We start from the raw sequence: 19,494 nt of genomic DNA on the forward strand, positions 1-19,494 counted from the left end.
GACGGGCGATACAGAGCCCGAGCAGCGTGACGTCATGGCTCCGCCCCTCATGACATCACGGCCCGTCCCCTTAATGCAAGTCTATGGCAGGGGGCGTGACAACCGCCACGCCCCCTCCCATAGACTTATATTGACGGGGCGGGCCGTGACGTCACGAGGGGCGGAGCCGTGACATAACGATGCTCCGGCCCCTGTATTGCCCGTCATTACGTGCAGAGCGATCTTGCTCTGCGCAGTAATGATAGCGGGGTGCCGCAGCAGCGATCCCCGGGGTCCCCAGCAGAGGGACCCCGGCGATCTGACATCTTATCCCCTATCCTTTGGTAAGATGTCTAGGGGCGGAGTACCCCTTTAAAAGAAAAAATAAAAAATACTTTTCTTGCTGCTTTCCACCAGTTTTTAAAAATGCCATGCTGTGGATTATAAAATGTGCAGCACGCCTATTATATCAGGAATCCACAAGAAACCCTTAGGTCTACAAGGATTTAGCATCTCTTGAGGAAGACAAAAAGTTTCCTTTCACAAATAAAAAGCAAATCTCTTACAGGTAGGAAACTGAAACAACAAATACACTAAAAAGTCAGAGAACTGTTCAGTATGCAATAACTAAAGGTATCCTTCCACATTGAAAATGCAGTCCAGTCCGCAGACATCATGTAATAGGGCAGGAGCAGCTGAGCAGATTGATATATAGAGTTGTAAGAAAAGTTCCATAACATGTTAGGGCTTCTTTCACACTGCCTTTGCACCCTGTCAAGCAAGAACGGCTGTCAAATTCTCTTATTTTTTTATTTGACGGATGTCATTTTGACCCCGGCGCAATTGGCATCAGCGGGTCCCAATGGACTCTATTATAGTCAATGGGGTCCGACGGGCGCCGCCTTTTTTCAGCGGGAGTAGCGGAAGAAAAAGACAGCAGAAGCTGAATTTTTTCTCCTGCTATTTTCCCCAGCAGCCTCAACGGCCATCACACTACAGTGTGACAACAGTAGTGTGAAAGAGGACTTACCTCAAATAGCCCTTTATTCTCCAATATCCTTTTGGGGTAAACCTTCAAGGACAAAAAACCCTTTTACTTAGGGGCTCATTAAAACATAACTTTTATTGTGCTTAGGTTAAAAGAATTAACACACATTGAAATTTAAAACTATCAGTGATTTAGCCTCACAACCCTTGACAAAGCCAGGGAGGTGACAAAACGTCGGGGAGGCATGTGTATTTTTTTTTAGAGTTCTCACAATACCGGACTAAATCATAAGCATTTAGCAAGCAAACAATTGGCATAAAGTTGCTATAAAAGCCTCTCTCTGTGCAAACACCATAGGGGTATAGATAGGGAGAATCATCCCTCTGGAAAAATATATTCAACATATCCGGAAAACTGTGGGATCACTGATAGTTTTAAATTAAATTTAACACGTGTTAATTCTTTTAACCTAAGCACAATAAAAAGCTATAATGTATTTTAATGAGCCCCTAAGTAAAAGGTTTTTTTGTCCTTGAGAGTTTACCCCAAAAGGATATTGGAGAATGAAGCATTATTGCCTTGGGACTCATATGGGATCCCTTGTGATTGTTACCTCAAACAGTCAGTCATCGGCCGACATTTGTTCAGCCAACAGCTCTCACCCTCATGATCCCGTAATATGGGGGGAAAATGTATTGAAATCTGTGCAGAGAAAGAGTGGTGCAGTTGCCCATAACAACCAATCAGATCACTCCTTTCATTTTCAACCTCTTTAGGACCAAGGACGTATGAGTACGTCCTTGGTCCCGCTGCCGTGATATAGCGCGGGGTCCCACAGTGACCCCGCATCATATCACGGCGGGCCCGGCGTCATAATGAAGCCGGGACCCACCGCTAATAGCGCGCAGCACTGATCGTGGTGCCGCACGCTATTAACCCTTTAGCCGCGCACTCAAAGCTGAGCCACGTGGCTAAAAGTGAAAGTAAAAAGTGGCGGTTAGCTCAGTGGGCTGTTCGGGATAGCCACGGTGAAATCACGGCATCACAAACAGCTTACAGGACCTACCTGCCTCCTCGCCGTCTGATCGCCGAATGGCTGCTCAGTGCCTGAGATCCAGGCATGAGCAGTCGAGCGGCAGAATCATCGATCACTGGTTTCCTATGAGAAACCAGTGATCAATGTAAAAGATCAGTGTGTGCAGTGTTATAGGTCCCTATGGGAGCTATAACACTGCAAAAAAAAAAGTGGAAAAAAAGTGAATAAAGATCATTTAACCCCTCCCCTATTAAAAGTTTGAATCACCGCCTTTTTCCCATAAAAAAAACAAAAAAAAAAACTGTGTAAATAAAAATATATGGTATCGCCGCGTGCGGAAATGTCCGAATTATAAAAATATATCGTTAATTAAACCGCACGGTCAATGGCGTACGCGCAAAAAAATTCCAAAGTCCAAAATACTACATGCAGTAATTTTTCTGCCACGATGTCCCGTCACTGTATAACGCCCGTAATGAATTACGGGCATATACGGGTGCAAACGGGCAGTTACAAAACCTCATAGGCTGCAATGCAATTTAGTCACGGGCTAAACTGCCGGGTTTTGCAGCTGTAGTGGCGGAACATGTGACGGAAGTTTGTAAACGGAGAAATTCATAGTGTGAAAGGAGCCTAAGCTATAGTAAATCTGCTGATCTATGGGGGCCCACTTTTAAAGAAGGGCACAAAAAGAGAAAAAGCTGCAAATTTTTCAGCAAAGTTAGACTTTTGCTTGAAAAAAATAAATAAAAAACTTGCATACATGCATTTACTCAATGAAACATCAATGTATGGTACATATAATGTAGCTTCAAGATTTCCCCAGGTCACATACAGTATTTTTGGGATGTCTATGCAATACATTTGTGTAGCAAAAAAAAAACAAAAGACGGAGTTTGAAGAACTTACATGTCAAAGGCACTGAATTCCAGAGTGAGTCGTGTCGGGAGCCCAGAAGGATCACCTGACAAAAGATTCCCAGTTGTATTAGTTTAATGACATATAAAAGGCATTTTAAAAGCCAGTGTTTCCCAACCAGGGTGCCTTCAGCTGCTGCAAAACTACAACTCCCAGCATGCTCGGACAGCCTTCGGCTGTCCGGGCATGCTGGGAATTGTAGTTTTGCAACAGCTGGAGGCACACTGGTTGGAAAGGACTATTAGCTATACAATCTCACAAATTACAGGCTCTCTAGCAGACATTTTTCTCCCGTACGACCATTTATCAAAAAAAGAAACAATTCGTCAATGAAACAATGGTACAGAAAATGATGGATTACCAATCCCGGCACCTTGTCAGCAGGAGGCACCTGGATAATAAGAATCAATTATGGTTCTTACCATTATAGTAATAACCCTTGATGGGTTTGGCCGATTCGTCAAGCCGGTACTCATTAAGTTTCCTTTGAGTGAGTTGATGCCAAAAACCTGCATCTAGTGCACTGGAGAAGGGGACGAACTGTAGTTTAGGGATGTTGGATGCCAGCTTGTCACTCGCGTCTTGACTTTCAGATGCCATTATGGACTTCGGAGAATAACTGTGACAAAAAGGAGAATCATTACAAGTAAGCATTCATCAGCTAAGGACGTGCATTACAGGCCAATGTGTCTTCTAATGACTCATTATCTTTCCATTGTAGCCATGCTTCCATTGTCCCCAGATATACAATAGCCGTCATCACAGCTTCCACCTCTTCTAATGGCAGGCTATGTAAATCAGCCATAATATACAGGAAATTACCATTCACAATTCACAGCCCCGCAGGAAAAACTTGACATAGTGGAGATTCACGTGCTACATAAGAAACCTTCCGGCACTATATGTGTAACGTTCCTAGTATGCAGCTATGGACGATTTTTGGTTAAGATTCCATAATGTATAAAACAAAGTGTATAGTAGATAACCACCCTACTATAACTTTCCCAATGTCAAGTACTCCCAAGCTCCCTAAAATACATGGCCAGTGTCTCCATAAAAAATGGCTTCCATGCCGGGGCCACAAAGGCCATGGCCCCATAAAATTGGTAGACATCGATTCCCCAGGACAGTGACTCTTCAATATGTAAATCCACAATAGCCAAAAATATTGGCAGCTACAGTGGCCTCATAGCAGTGTATTTATTAATAGCAGTGTTTCCTAACCAATGCACCTCCAGCTGTGGCAAAACTCCAACTCCCAGACAAAGGGAGTTGGAGTTTTGCAACAGCTGGAGGTGCACAGGTTGGGAAACACTGCTTTAAAGTGTCCCTGTCACTTTTTTTATTTGAGTATGCCACAGGGGCTGTAAAGTTAGTGTAGTTCTATGACTAAGCGCATTTAAGCGCAAAACGCGTCAGAAAGACTACTTGTAATTGTTTGTCCTGTGAAATTCCAATAAACGCAAAGATTTTATTTGCATACCTGGTGCTGGACATTCGTTTGTGTTGGATCTACTGTGGAAGCCGGGGCGGTGCCGGCGGGTCCGTGACGCGGGTGTGCGCATAGCAGGAGTGAGCTGTATCTCTCTTGGATACTCTATAATATAGTGTCTGTACCTGTGTGTGATGGTTTTCTCACAATTCTTCTGTGATTTTCACCTCAATATTTATTTTTACCAGCATAGAAAATGACTGTTGTCTCAGATTTTTTCCAGCTTGCAATGCGGCCGAGACCTGACTCACTAGTCAGCTGATGACAGGGAGCCTGTCTGCTTCAATGGGTGCAGCGATCGCTTGGTGGGAGAGGGATCAATCTGCACCTAATGCAACAGTTGTAGGCAACCTAATTGAAAACCACAGGTCTTTTGAACGGATGCTGCTCATTTATGTTTCAATGGGTGTGGTGGCTGATGTGTGGGAGGGAGGAAAATGGAATTGTGGGATTTGTAGGCAAAAGAAGAAAACTCAAACAGGAAATACCAGTTCACAAAAAGCTAGCCACAGTGTTCTGGTAATCTCATGAAATAGCCATTTAGCCCCAAGACAAGCGCAGATCTTTCCTAAGCATGTCCATTACTGTCTGCCAGGTACGTACTAAAATCACCTTATGGTGGAGAACCCCTTTAAAGGGGTTCTCCGATGCTTACACATCTTATCCCCTATCCAAAGGATAAGGGATAAGATGCCTGATCGCGGGAGTCCCGCAGCTGGGGACCCCCGGGATCATGCACTACAGGGCGGGCGGCGTGTGACGTCACGCCTGCGCCGGGCTTGCATTGCGGGGCGGGGCGTGACGTCACACGCCAGCGCAGGCGTGACGTCACACGCTGCCCGCCCTGTAATCGCCCGTAATCAGACCCGGAGCGAACACGCTTCGGGGACTGATTACAAACGGGGTGCCGCGTGCATGATCCCGGGGGTCCCCAGTGGCGGGACTCCCGCGATCAGGCATCTTATCCCTATCCTTTGGATAGGGGGATAAGATGTTTAAGCACCGGAGAACCCCATTAACATTTAAAACATTTAAAATGTAATTTTTATCACTGGGAGTCTGAGTGTTTAGACCACAAGTGCTCTCTAGATATCGCTGAGAAAAGTGCATGGTACAATGCTTTACTCCCTGGATGGACACAATCTCCATCCAGAAGCACTAGATGAGATTCATTATAAGTCTATAGAGCCTGTCTGCTGCAGCCAAATGGAATTTGTGGCCAGCCAGGGAGTAAAGTGTGGTACCGTACACTTCTTCTAGCAAAATCTAGAGATCCGTCGGAGTCTAAACACTCAGACCCCAAGTGATCAAAACTCTCAACATGTCAAAATAAAAGAAAATTTTTAAGACTTTTGTTCCTCTCAGTGGTATGAAATCCTAATGAAAGCTGTCTGTGACCAGGTCTGGCTAGTTACTTCAGTTTTTCATGTGCCCTTTTTTGTGGCCCACTACGGGCCACCTGACTCAAGCTTCTGAAGCTTTACCCATGCGCTTTTATATCTCGGTCCTCCAAGGTCTTCTCTCTCCTCTTTATTTTACTTTTCCCTCTATTTGGGCCTTACGTTTCTGCAGTTTAATAGTGCATTTTATCTCTCTCTTTTTTGGGCCCTGATGACTCTTATTTTGGCATCTACATGCCTCCTCATGTTAACTCCTTGTATTTCTTCCCAAAATGTGATTGCATAACCTTGCTTACTTGTGTTACTCTTACTGGACCACCCAGGTCTATATGTAACATCAGGTGTTTTGCCTGTACGTTTTTAACTGTTTTTTGCTGTTATTTTGTAATAATCAAATAGTTTGAATTCAGAGGAAGAAAAAAAAAAAAAAAACTCCAAACGCAAATCTGTTACAGGTCTAAAGATTAGTCAATGACTTATCAGACTGTAGAAGAACTGAATACATTAAATAGCTGCCAATGTGTCTCTCAGGCAGTGGTCTCCAAACTGCGGCCCTCCAGATGTTGCAAAACTACAACTCCCAGCATGCCCGGACAGCCGTTGGCTGTCCGGGCATGCTGGGAGCTGTAGTTTTGCAACATCTGGAGGGCCGCAGTTTGGAGACCACTGCTCTAAGGTAACAAGAAAAAGCAGCTTCATCATATTACTTCTTAGACCTAAGAACGGAAAAGCATTTCCTAACAGATCCTGAAGAAAAAATTATTATGTTCATTTTATTCAGCAGAAAGCGGAATCTGATTTTCACCTGAAGCAGAATCCCATTGAAAACAATGAAACTCTGCAGCAACGGAATTTCTGAGCTTCATCCTGTTTTTCAGGCTTCAAGAAGGCATGTCAGGTTACCTCCGCACAATATACTCTTGTGCTGCGATCCTAATGACAAAAGTCATCTATATCATTTCCTAGAAATGTCCCCATATTCCCTTTTCCTTCCCTTTCTTCCAACAGGTCTTGGCTCCACTTTATCTCTGGTTGAGAGACAGTTCGCAGTAACAGAAACCTCCCCCCCACAATTTTTTTTTTTTTGTCTATGTTTTGCCACCGTTCAGCATATTTAGTGACTTTTATGTGTCTTTTGCTATAGACAATTTCACTCTTTTTGCCTACCCGTAGAACTTTTTCTTTTTGACCATGCAGTGGTCTCGTATTTATCATTTGCGGCTTTTGTCAAAAGTCGCTATTTTGTGCGCAAAGGTACTTTTTTTAGGCACAAAGCTACACCCCCTACCAGTAGGCGTGAGAATTATTTCCACCTTCCACAAGTCAACCTTAAACCTCTTGTGGACGACAGCGTCCCACTCCCCTTCTAGGACACGTGCTCAGGAGCTGAGTGCGGGTCATTGCTGGGTGGTCAAATTTGATTGTACAGTGACCCCTCGACCTGCGATGGCCCCGACATACGATTATTTCAACATGCGATGGCCTCTCAGAAGCCATCGCATGTTGAAGGCAGCATCAACATACGATGCTATTTTATGTCGGAGCCATCGCATAAACGACTATCCGGCAGCGCTGACTGCTTCAGCTGCCTCCGGATAGCCATTTATGGTGCCCCGAGTTCCGGTGATGGTCACTTACCTGTCCTCGGGGCTCCGGCGCGTCCTCTTTGGGATCCCCTGCATCGTCGGCGCTCTCTATCGACGTCATCACGTCGCTGCGCACAACGTCCCGTCATCTAATAGGAGCAGCGTGCGTAGTGACGTGATGGCGGTGACAGAGCGCGGTTGCCAGGGAAGCAGAGGCCTTGCCAGAGCATCGGGGACGCGGCGACAGCGATGGACGGTGACATCCTGGCCAGCGGTGACGGTCCGGAGCGGTGGGGACAGGCGAGTACAACTTTCTCTAAAAGTGGTGTACAACCTGCGGACCTCCAGATGTTGCAAAACTACAACACCCAGCATGCCCGGACAGCCAACGGCTGTCCGGGCATGCTGGGTGTTGTAGTTTTGCAACATCTGGAGGTCCGCAGGTTGTACACCACTGTCCTATAATTTACATTGCACGGATCCCTCAACATACGATGGTTTGAACAAACGATGGTCCATTTGGAACGGATTACCATTGTATGTTGACGGACCACTGTAGTGTCTAAATGAAAGTAAAAATGTCCTGGCAGCTCTGTGAAATTGAAGGGGTAGTCCAGTGGTGAAAAAACATATCCCCTATCCTAAGGATAGGGGATAAGTTTGAGATCGCGGGGGGTCCAACCGCTGGGGCCCCCTGCGATCTCTCTGTACGGGGCCCCGGCTCTCCGGCCAGATAGCAGGTGTCGACCTCCGCACGAAGCGGCGGCCAACACGCCCCCTCAATACATCTCTATGGCAGAGGCGGAGATTGCCAAAGGCAGCGCTTCGGCTCTGCCATAGAGTTGTATTGAGGGGGCGTGTCGGCCGCCGCTTCGTGCCCAGGTCGACATGCCCCCTTCCCGCGGGCTGTCGGGGCTCCGTACAGGAGATCGCAGGTGGCCCCAGCGGTCGGACCCCCCAGCGATCTGCAACTTATCCCCTATCCTTAGGATAGGGGATAAGTTTTTCACCACTGGGTCACCACTGGACTACTCCTTTAAGTAAAAAACACCTAACCTTCCAAATTCAGGACCTGGTAAAGTGTCTACTTCCCTCCCTCACAAGCGTCTAGAAAAAGTGTATGTGGTAGAGCTTTTCCCACCACAGCAGAGCTGCGCAAAATTCATCATCCTGCTGCACTTTCTTGATAAGTAAGATGCAGGCTAGTCAAACCCACCACCCAAATAAACATGGGAAAATAGCTCTACCGTAGACATTCTTGATAAATCTGGGCCTCTATTCTGCAATGGAGACCAAATAAGGCTACAGTTTCCAATGTCTGATACGCTGGCCAAACATAAAACAAGACTGTTTATTTTAGATATTCCCAGGATAGGCAATCAATGGTTTAGGGTCAGAGATTGATGAGCAAAATGACCCAAATCAATAAAGTTCATGAAAACCTATTTTATGTTTTTTTTTATTTTTTTATTTAAGGCTATTTTCATAGCATAATTATCCCTTTCCCGTACTAAGCAGTAAATGAGCTGCACAGGTACTTGTGCTTCATGCAAGGTGCTGTACATTACAAAGAGTTAGTGTTCCCCAATCTGTGCCTCTCCAGATGGTGCAAAACTACAACTCCCACCATGTCCTGCTGCTGGGGCCTGATGGAAGTTTGTAGTTTTGCAACATGTGGAGAGACAAAGATTGGGAAACAATGCCTTAGGGTAAGAGGTCAGAGTGGCACAGATTAGTAAGGGGGCATGGTAGCACAACACATTAGGGGAATGGTGGCACAGGACCTCAGGGGCATGGAGGCACAGCATCTAGAGGCGCTGGGGGGGGGGGGGGGTTAGCAAGCTAAACTTTTGCTCCATGTCCCACAAGCCCTAAGGTATGCCCCTGAGCCTGATCCCCTAAAGACAGCAGCAGCAGTATACACTTAAAGGGGTATTCAAGGAAAATACTTTTTTTCATATATCAACTGGCTCCAGAAAGTTAAACAGATTTGTACATTTCTTCTATTAAAAAATCTTAATCCTTTCAGTACTTTTTAGCTGCTGAAGTTGAGTTGTTCTTTACTGTCTAAGGGGGACATTTATCAATGTTTGCTTATGTACCGTATATGCCGGTGTATAAGACGACCCCCAACTTTTACAGTTAAAATATAGAGTTTGGGATATACTTGCCGTATAAGACTACCCCTCCTACCGCGATGTACAGTACCTTGCAGTTCCCCCCCATATTAAGTAGGCAGCATGTTCCCCCACAATAGTAGGCAGCTCTCCCACATTAGGTCGGCAGTTCCCACACATTAGGTCGGCAGCTCCCACAATAGTTGGCAGCCCCCCCCCCCACAATAGTCGGCAGCCCCCCCCCCCCCCAATGGTAGGCAGCTCCCCCCCACAATAGTAGGCAGCTCCCCCCCCCACAATAGTAGGCAGCCCCCCCCCCACAATAGTAGGCAGCTCCCCCCCCCCCACAATAGTAGGCAGCTCCCCCCCCCACAATAGTAGGCAGCTCCCCCCCCCACAATAGTAGGCAGCCCCCCCCCCCCCACAATAGTAGGCAGCTCCCCCCCCCACAATAGTAGGCAGCTCCCCCCCCACAATAGTAGGCAGCTCCCCCCCCCACAATCGTAGGCAGCTCCCCCCCCCCACAATCGTAGGCAGCTCCCCCCACAATCGTAGGCAGCTCCCCCCACAATCGTAGGCAGCTCCCCTCCCACAAAATAGTAGCCAGTTCCCCCACAATAGTAGGCAGCTCCCCTCCCCCACAATAGTAGGCAGCTCCCTCCCCCACAATAGTAGGCAGCTCCTCCCACAGACATACAACTTCCAGCCATATAGAGTGTATGTCTGGAGGCTGTATGTCTGAGTACTGCCCCCCACAGTGTTCCGGTCACCGCTCCTCCGGCCCGGGGTCACAATCTACTGCTATGGCCTATGGACCATAGCAGCAGTCCCGGGACCGGAGGAGCAGTGATCGGAACACTGTAGATGACGCGCCGCCGGTCACTCACCAGGCCCCGGCTGGCACTCGTCCTCCTGCGCCTCTATAGTTATACGCATGGGACGTCACTGACATCACGTGCGTACAACCATAGAGAGGTGGAGAAGCGCAGAAGGACCGGAGGAAGACCGCAGGAGGACCGGAGGAGGATGCGCGGCGGCGGGAAATGGTTAGTGACCCGCGGACATCCTTATGTCCCGAAAAGATTTTTTGGGACACAGGGATGTCTGGCATAGGAACAGTTATGATTATTTGCCCGGGTCGGCTCCTGTGTGCGACTGCAGGCGGGGGCCGGCCAGAGCATGTAAAAACAAATTCATGTATACTAAAAACCAGGGTGCCTCCAGCTGTTGTGAAACAGCCTTTGCCAGTCCGGGTATGCTGGGAGTTGTAGTTTCACAAGAGCTGGAGGCACCCTGGTTTTTAAGTATACAGTTATCAGTTTGTACATGCTCTGGCACGCCCCCGCCTGCAGCCACACACAGGAGCCGGCCCGGGCAGATTTTTTGCGACAATTTTAAGCAAAAAAATCTCCTAATGCTTTGATAAATGTCCCCCTAAGTGCTCTCTGATGACACGTGTCTCGGGAACTGTCCAGAGTAGAAGCAAATCCCCATAGCAAACCTACTCTACTCTGTGCAGTTCCCGAGACAAGCAGAGATGTCAGCAGAGAGCACTATGGCCAGACAGAAAAGAACAACTCAACTTCAGCAGCTGATAATTATTGGAAGGATTAAGATTTTTTAAATAGAAGTAATTTACAAATCTGTTTAACTTTCTGGAGCCAGTTGATATATATAAAAAAATTTTTTTTTCCTGGAATACCCCTTTAAAACTGTGGAAGTAGAAAAAGGGGTCTGTGAAGAGATCTGATAGGTGATGATGTCATCCTGTAGTTCACAGGAAGTCAGCTGACACATTAAACACCATGATTTTCTGTGGGTCAGGCTGGTAATCACATGACCCAGTTACAGTAATAAATAATAAAAACAAGGATTGGAATAGAGATGGACAGTTTGTATAATATGGGGGGGGGGGGGGACACAACCCTGGAGTGCTTCTCTAAGCAATAGCATGTGTGCCAATGGGATATAACCCCCCTCTGTGTGTTGCAACACTATTTCAAATTCACATTATGCAAGTTTTCACAATCTGGATTTACATGTGTTGCAATGTTACAATATTAAGAAATCTGCCACAAAATTATCACGTCATACAGCAAATTTAGAATGAGGGTTTGCTGCAGACTTCTCACTTTACATTGTAAATCAGCAAATAGAAACTATGGAACATGTGGAAGATTTGTCCATGGTGAAAAATATGGCACAAGGAAATTCACACTAAGCTGATTTGTAGAAGAAATTTTGTGACTGCCCCGTTCATCTCATGTTGTAGAGAAAAACAACAATTGGCAGTCACACATTTCTGCAACAAATCATCCATCAATGAATCTACACTAAAGTACATGTTACAGGAGCATTACCATTCTGTCAGTTATGACATCATTAGGATACCGTATGATCTAGGACCCCTGCCGACCCAGAGAATGAAGGGCACTGTGCTGGCTTAGTGCTTTGACCCCTCCCAAGTTTTCCATGCACATTTTGATATGACACTGAAATAGGCAAAATAACAAACTCAGCCCTGCTATATCTGCAGGTTAAGTCTCCAAGATTCAGAAACAAGACACAGATACAACCTCTGTACCATGAAGAACAACAAATACTGTGTGTGCCCGCTGAGCAGGCTGCAGGAAAGATTCCATGTTACTTCATGAGGGGTTCCAATATATATGTATAAGGAAGGAAACCACTTATGCCCTGCAAGTCATTGTGCCAGCCTCTGGAGCCCCCCCCCCCCCCCCCAGAACACTGCGCCAGCCTCAGGAGCCCCCCCAGAACACTGCGCCAGCCTCTGGAGCCCCCCCAGAACGCTGCGCCAGCCTCTGGAGCCCCCCCAGAACGCTGCGCCAGCCTCTGGAGCCCCCCCAGAACGCTGCGCCAGCCTCTGGAGCCCCCCCAGAACGCTGCGCCAGCCTCTGGAGCCCCCCCAGAACGCTGCGCCAGCCTCTGGAGCCCCCCCAGAACGCTGCGCCAGCCTCTGGAGCCCCCCCAGAACGCTGCGCCAGCCTCTGGAGCCCCCAGAACGCTGCGCCAGCCTCTGGAGCCCCCAGAACGCTGCGCCAGCCTCTGGAGCCCCCAGAACGCTGCGCCAGCCTCTGGAGCCCCCAGAACGCTGCGCCAGCCTCTGGAGCCCCCAGAACGCTGCGCCAGCCTCTGGAGCCCCCAGAACGCTGCGCCAGCCTCTGGAGCCCCCAGAACGCTGCGCCAGCCTCTGGAGCCCCCAGAACACTGCGCCAGCCTCTGGAGCCCCCAGATCACTGCGCCAGCCTCAGGAGCCCCCAGAACACTGCGCCAGCCTCTGGAGCCCCCAGAACACTGCGCCAGCCTCAGGAGCCCCCAGAACACTGCGCCAGCCTCTGGAGCCCCCAGAACACTGCGCCAGCCTCAGGAGCCCCCAGAACACTGCGCCAGCCTCAGGAGCCCCCAGAACACTGCGCCAGCCTCTGGAGCCCCCAGAACACTGCGCCAGCCTCAGGAGCCCCCAGATCACTGCACCAGCCTGAGGAGCCCCCAGAACACTGCGCCAGCCTCTGGAGCCCCCAGAACACTGCGCCAGCCTCTGGAGCCCACAGAACACTGCGCCAGCCTCTGGAGCCCCCAGAACACTGCGCCAGCCTCTGGAGCCCCCAGAACACTGCGCCAGCCTCAGGAGCCCCCAGAACACTGCGCCTGCCTCAGGAGCCCCCAGAACACTGCGCCAGCCTCAGGAGCCCCCAGATCACTGCACCAGCCTCTGGAGCCCCCAGAACACTGCGCCAGCCTCAGGAGCCCCCAGAACACTGCGCCAGCCTGAGGAGCCCCCAGAACACTGTGCCAGCCTCAGGAGCCCCCAGAACACTCAGCCTCATAGCTCACTGTGCTATAGTAAAACAATACAGACTTACATAGAATATTGACAACATATAAAGAAGCACAGCTAGAGTCACAAGATGCTTAAAGCAGAGAGCAGGAGCGCCCCCTACAGACCACCAGCAGTGGGGGCAGACAGAGGGGGCGCCGGGGGCCGCAGCCGCTCATTACCCGCATATACAGTCACAGGATCTCTCTCATAGCAGATGACAGCTGCTCCTCTACAGTCTGGACATTGGGCAACTTCCTGGTTTCCTGCTGTCACATGACCTGCGGATGTCAGCTGACGACGGAACCAGGAAGGGGACAAACCTGTGTGAAATGCATTTCTATACTCCTGTGTATATTTCCCGGCGTTCACTAGTAACACGTGGGTCACAAAGGGAACCATTTGTGACCCTGCCACGGAAGTGCTCCCCCTACGGCTGGGTATTATCATTGCTGTAGAGTAGAACAGTGTTTTTCAAACAGTGTGCCTCCAGGCATGCTGGGAGTTGTAGTTATGCAACAGCTGGAGGCATCCTGGTTGGGAAATTCTTCTGTATTTGATAGTAAAAGAAAATTATGCTGACCCATTAAAGTATTCATCCCCAATGTATGTCTCCAGGGCACTACAACTCTCAGCATGTCCTGACAAGCCATAGTCTGTCAGGGCATGCTGGGAATTGTAGTTTTGCGACCATTGGAGATCCATAGTTTGGACGATTACTGGCTTTATTATAAACAGTATATATTTATATACATATATATATATATATATATATATATATATATAAATATATATGTATATAAAGCAAAATCATCGGTAGTTGCAGTATCTTGTAATACCTTTTTTATTGGACTAACAAGATTTTGTAGAGAAAAGCTTTCGGGATTCCTCCCTTTATCAAATAAAGTCCCTAGTCCAATAAAAAAAGGTATTACAAGATACTGCAACTATATATGATTTTGCTTTTTGCATCACTGGACTAATACGGCTATTCCTAACTACTATATATATATATATATATATATATACGATATATATATATATATATATATATATATATATATATATTCGTGTATAGCAGTGGTGGGCAACAGAATGTTGCAAAACTACAACTCCCAGCATGCCCGGACAGCCAACGGCTGTCCGAGCATGCTGGGAGTTGTAGTTTTTCAACAGCTGGAGGTCCACCATTGTGAGACCACTGATGTATCATGAATATGTGATGTAACCATAACAAATAATGTATTAAAAAAAAAAAAAAGAACAATTAGTGCAGTATTAGTAGACAGAAGATGCTGAGGTTAACCGTAAAGTGCCAAAATACTCAAAAAGTGAAAACAAATTGTCCGAAATGAGATAAAGCCGGTTACGTTCGGTTCACATTAGGTGCAGTTTTCAGGTGTTTTCTTATTCAACTTGCGATAAAATTAAAGTGATTTGACCTAAAATCACAACTGAGGTGTTTTATGAAGTATTGAAACTAGGGGTGTGAATCGCCAAGAATTTGGCGATTCGATTCGAATCGCGATACCAGTGTGGCGATTCGATATATCGCGATATATCGCGATACCGTCTAGGTGACGATACATCGCGATATATCGCCCACCTGGGAGCATTCATAGATCCCAATAGACGCCGCTGTCAGCTTTGACAGCGGCGATCTAGTACTCCGGTGCTCACTTTTCTCATGTTATCCCATCCGGGCTGCAAAATAAAATAAAACGCACTTTCTCTTACCTGCCAACGAGCCCGCGGAGCTCCGGTACACTCCGGTACAGGTGTTCGGTCCCCGGGCTGTATTCTTCTTACTTCCTGTTAGCCCGGCACGTCACATGGAGCTTCAGCCTATCACCAGCGGAGGCGGGACATCGCTGCGGCTGGTGATAGGCTGAAGCTCCATGTGACGTGCCGGACTAACAGGAAGTAAGAAGAATACAGCCCGGGGACCCAACACCTGTACCGGAGCTCCGCGGGCTCGTTGGCAGGTAAGAGAAAGTGCGTTTTATTAAAAATTCCACATCCCTAAAAGAATCGATTCAAAAATATTTTGAATCGATTCTGTATCGGCAAATGAAAAATCGCGATTATCGCGAGAATCGATTTTTTCTTACATCCCTAATTGAAACTGTGTTTACACATTTCATTTTTACTGCATTTTTCACACATTTTTACGGCATTTTTATCTGTTTTCCAAAATCGCATAAAAAAATTACACATTTTTACCCTGCGGTAAAATAGTTCCGTAAAGAAAAAAAAACGCAGCAAGAAATGCAGTGTATGGACACAGCCTCAGGGGAGTTGTATATATGCTAGGTGTCCTGATCCCATAGAGAGTAGCAACAGTATACAGATCTGGGTGGGGAGGGGAGGAGTTTGTGAGCTTCTAGTAAGGGATCTGGTAGATGATGATGTCATTTTAAAGGAAATATGCCATCAGTATCATCCGCACTAACCCGTCATACAGGCTTGTAGTGCAGGTAATACTGATCAAAAGGATACTTACGGCGTCTCGAACCATCACGCTGTTCCGCCGTAATTCCTCTTTTTCGGTATATGCAAATTAGGTAGTTGGGGCATGGGCGGAGCTATGATACGAGCTCCAGGCACTCTGATGACATCTTCGTCAGGCAGGCGCCCATCTCATCCGTATTCATAATCCCCCTCCCTGCTCACGCAGCCGTGTTACTGTACGGTGCATGCAACACTTCCTGGGTACACACGGAAGCAGCATTAGGCTGACATCATCTCCCGGCGAAGATGACGTCAGAGTGCCCAGGGCTTGGGTTATAGCTCCGCCCATGCCCTGGGGGACCTAATTTGCATATAGTGAAAAAGAGGAATTAAGGCATGACGGTTGGGGACGCCATAAGTATCATTTAGATCGGTATCACCCAGTATCACAGGAAGATTGCTGAAACAGGACTTGACTTCCTATGACACATCAAGCCATGTAATGTTTCTGTGCATCAGGCTGGTGAGCATATGACCAAGTTACAGCAATGAATCGCTTCTCGGCCTTTTGGCTAAGATCAAGTGTAGTATCTGTTCTTATCATTTTTCATGCTGGTGGTACACTATGCCGGTATGGGGCTGGGTGCTGCATGGAGGATGCAGGTGTACCGGGGCTGGTTCTGAGGAATCAGCTCGACGGCTGCCCCGATGTGACCTGTTCCCTCCGGGTCTCGCCATGAGGCTGAGAGGGTCTAGAGCCGAGGTACTTTTGTGCCTCGGGGAGTGGTGACCCCGAGGTGCCAAAACTCACTGGGAGGATGGGCTCACTGAGTTGAAGCATGGGCACCATAATCTCTTCACCTTGTGGCACTCACCTCTTGATTCCCGGCCTTCTGGCTAGGATCAGAGAAATTTTTATAGATCCGGGCAGTATATCTGCACACATTCACTTATTTATTTCTTTTTGTCTCACTGTGTCACTTTTTGCGTGTTGTGTGTTCACAGGATTTGTCAGGATGCGGTAGCCCTTCTGGGTGTCCCTCCTGGCGGTCTAGGGGAGGTGTGTGTGGCCATTAGGTTCCGCACCTCCCTGCAAACACCCCGGGTACTCCTGCTTTGGCAGGGTACCTACCGTTATCGGCTCTGCGGGCAGATACCTTGGCTAACGCCAAGGGGGATTCCGGGAGCATTTGTGGTCTCCTAGTAGCTTCGGCGAAAAGGGACATCGAACCTGGAACCTCGCAGGTACCTTTTGGTCCGGAGGCGAAGGGTAAGGTTTGTTGGGGGCCTCTCTCCTATCGGAGAAGGGCTTGCGATAGACCGCATCCTTTGTGCGATTTTTTTTTGTGTAACACGTTTTCACTTTTTCTTGCACTTTGGGTGGATCGAGAGCACGTTCCTCGGCTTTAAAAAAAAAAAAAAAAAAAAAAAAAATCTGTTCTTATCAGTTTTCATGCTGGTGGGGATGGGTGCTGCATGGAGGGTGCAGGTGTACCAGGGCTTTCCGGGGCTGGTTCTGAGGAATCAGCTCGACAGCTGCCCCGGTGTGACCTGTTCCCTCCGGGTCTCGCCATGAGGCTGAGAGGGTCTAGAGCCGAGGTACTTTTGTGCCTCGGGGAGTGGTGACCCCGAGGTGCCGAAACTCACTGGGAGGATGGACTCACTGAGTTGAAGCATGGGCACCATAATCTCTTCACCTTTGTGGCACTCACCTCTTGATTCCCAGCCTTCTGGCTAGGATCAGAGAATTTTTTTATAGATCCGGCCGGATGTCCGGGCAGTATATCTGCACACATTCACTTATTTATTTCTTTTTGTCTCACTGTCACTTTTTGCGTGTTGTGTGTTCACAGGATTTGTCAGGATGCGGTAGCCCTTCTGGGTGTCCCTCCTGGCGGTCTAGGGGAGGTGTGTGTGGCCATTAGGTTCTGCACCTCCCTGCAAACACCCTGGGTACTCCTGCTTTGGCAGGGTACCTACCGTTATCGTCTCTGTGGGCAGATACCTTGGCTAACGCCAAGTGGGATGCCGGGAGCATTTGTGGTCCCCTAGTAGCTTCGGCGAAAAGGGACATCGAACCTGGAACCTCGCAGGTACCTTTTGGTCCGTAGGCGAAGGGTAAGGTTTGTTGGGGGGCCTCTCTCCTATCGGAGAAGGGCTTGTGATAGACCGCATCCTTTGTGCACGTTTTTTTAGTGTAACACGTTTGCACTTTTTCTTGCACTTTGGGTGAATCGAGAGCACGTTCCTCGGCTTTAAAAAATAAATAAAAAATGAAACGTATAGATGCAGCTGCACTGGAATGAAACAAATGGTGCTGTATGATTAGTGATGGTGAGTGTGCATGATGTGGGCATGCACAAACATTCTAGTGCTTTTCCAGTGGTATGCTCACAATGAGGAATTTACATACATGATTGCACGCCAGCATACAGCTCCAATTCCGCCTTGAAATAAAGTTCCATTGACTTTAGTCGTCTTTCTGTCAATGGGACTTGATTTTTCCTGATAAAATGAGTTTGGGCAGAATATCTGTAGAATTGATGCAGAATTTTCACGCGAATAAAACCCCAAATTGGCTGAATCTCCTACACCATATTTGCTGATCCTCCTCCTGATTTCCTCTATAAAATCCATTCCAATTCCGCACCAAGCAGAAGATGGCTGATTTGCTGAATTTCCTGACCAAACTGATTCCTTGTCAATTTCTCATCAATTCCTTAGTGTGAACATACCCATACAGTCTGCCATTGGTGGGGCATGTTATTCATGCCATGTTTACAAGTCAGAATTTCATGCATGAGTGTAATCATGCAGAAATTCATGATTATTGCTCTATATATATAGTTCTATCGCTAGTTCTGCAGCAGCTTGTGTGTTGAACTCGATGGACATATGTCTTTTTTCAACCGTACTAACTATGTAACTATGTGCACACAGAGGAATTTTCGCGGAGGTGGTTAATCTTCGCTTGGGCTTAATTTTCACCCGGAAATGAATTTTCGGCCAAATTGATTGATCCTCTCCCCAGGCAGGGCAGTACCCGGACTGGAGCGAGCCCTTCCTGGGTAAACTGGTCAGAGAAGCCCCTGTGAGACCTCCAGGGGGACTTGTAAAAATCCCTGAGGCCCGATTCTCCGCAGTTGGACAAGGCAGGCCGCGTACCTGGGTGAGAGTGCTCCCTAAGGGATTCTATTGCAGCATACAGGTTGAACTCAATGGACATATGTCTATTTTTCAAATGTATGAACTGTGTACCTTTAGTATGTGCACACGGAGGAATTTTCACGGCAGAAATATCTGCCATGGAAATCCCTATTCTGGCCTCCGCCAAAATAATTGTCATGTCAATTCCTTTGGGGGAATCCGCTCGAAAATGCATTGCCCTCTATGAAGACAGCGAATTTCCGAGCAGCTCGATGTGCCCAGGTTTCTGCCTTGTGAACATAGCTTTAGAAGGCAGAAATAGCGTCCGGTTTGTTGCCCACCACTTAATGTTTGACAACAGAGGGCAGCCATGGCACCAGGGCTCTAGTCCTGCAAGAACGCATGGGAACGGAGTTTGTGCACTTTTTCCACAGTAGGAATACCATTCCCATTAGCAGGAATCTGTCACGATTCGGCTTACAGGTTGTGGATCCACTGTGTCAGCGAGGGTTTGGCGTGGACAGTGCCGGTGGACCGGTTCT

The 19,494-nt window shown here is 47.8% G+C and overlaps 2 protein-coding genes and 1 pseudogene across 2 annotated transcripts in view; 2 read left to right on the plus strand and 1 right to left on the minus strand.

The window, feature by feature from the left end:
• ATG7 (autophagy related 7) overlaps positions 1–13,668 on the minus strand; it is a 248,500-nt gene extending 234,832 nt beyond the window's left edge. Inside the window, exons 1-3 of the mRNA XM_056524273.1 lie at positions 13,537–13,668; positions 3,344–3,540; positions 2,913–2,967 (exon numbers count right to left, since the gene is read on the minus strand). Coding sequence (XP_056380248.1) covers positions 2,913–2,967; positions 3,344–3,521 — 233 coding nt within the window. The 5' untranslated portion in view covers positions 3,522–3,540; positions 13,537–13,668. The remainder of the gene's footprint in view (positions 1–2,912; positions 2,968–3,343; positions 3,541–13,536) is intronic.
• Positions 12,157–13,404, plus strand: LOC130277442 (proline-rich protein 2-like). Its single transcript, XM_056528114.1, has one exon. It carries the CDS (start codon positions 12,157–12,159, stop codon positions 13,402–13,404), a length of 1,248 nt encoding a protein of 415 aa, XP_056384089.1.
• A 2,689-nt stretch (positions 13,669–16,357) lies between the features above and the next one.
• On the plus strand, positions 16,358–16,457 carry LOC130277860 (U2 spliceosomal RNA; annotated as a pseudogene).
• Positions 16,458–19,494: the final 3,037 nt, after the last annotated feature.

This window comes from Hyla sarda, chromosome 6 (assembly GCF_029499605.1).
Source record: "Hyla sarda isolate aHylSar1 chromosome 6, aHylSar1.hap1, whole genome shotgun sequence".
In the NCBI taxonomy this organism is placed as follows: Eukaryota; Metazoa; Chordata; class Amphibia; order Anura; family Hylidae; genus Hyla; species Hyla sarda.

Coding starts and splice junctions, on each gene's coding strand:
- LOC130277442 (XM_056528114.1), top strand. CDS start 12,157: ATGTTACTTCATGAGGGGTTCCAATATATATGTATAAGGAAGGAAACC.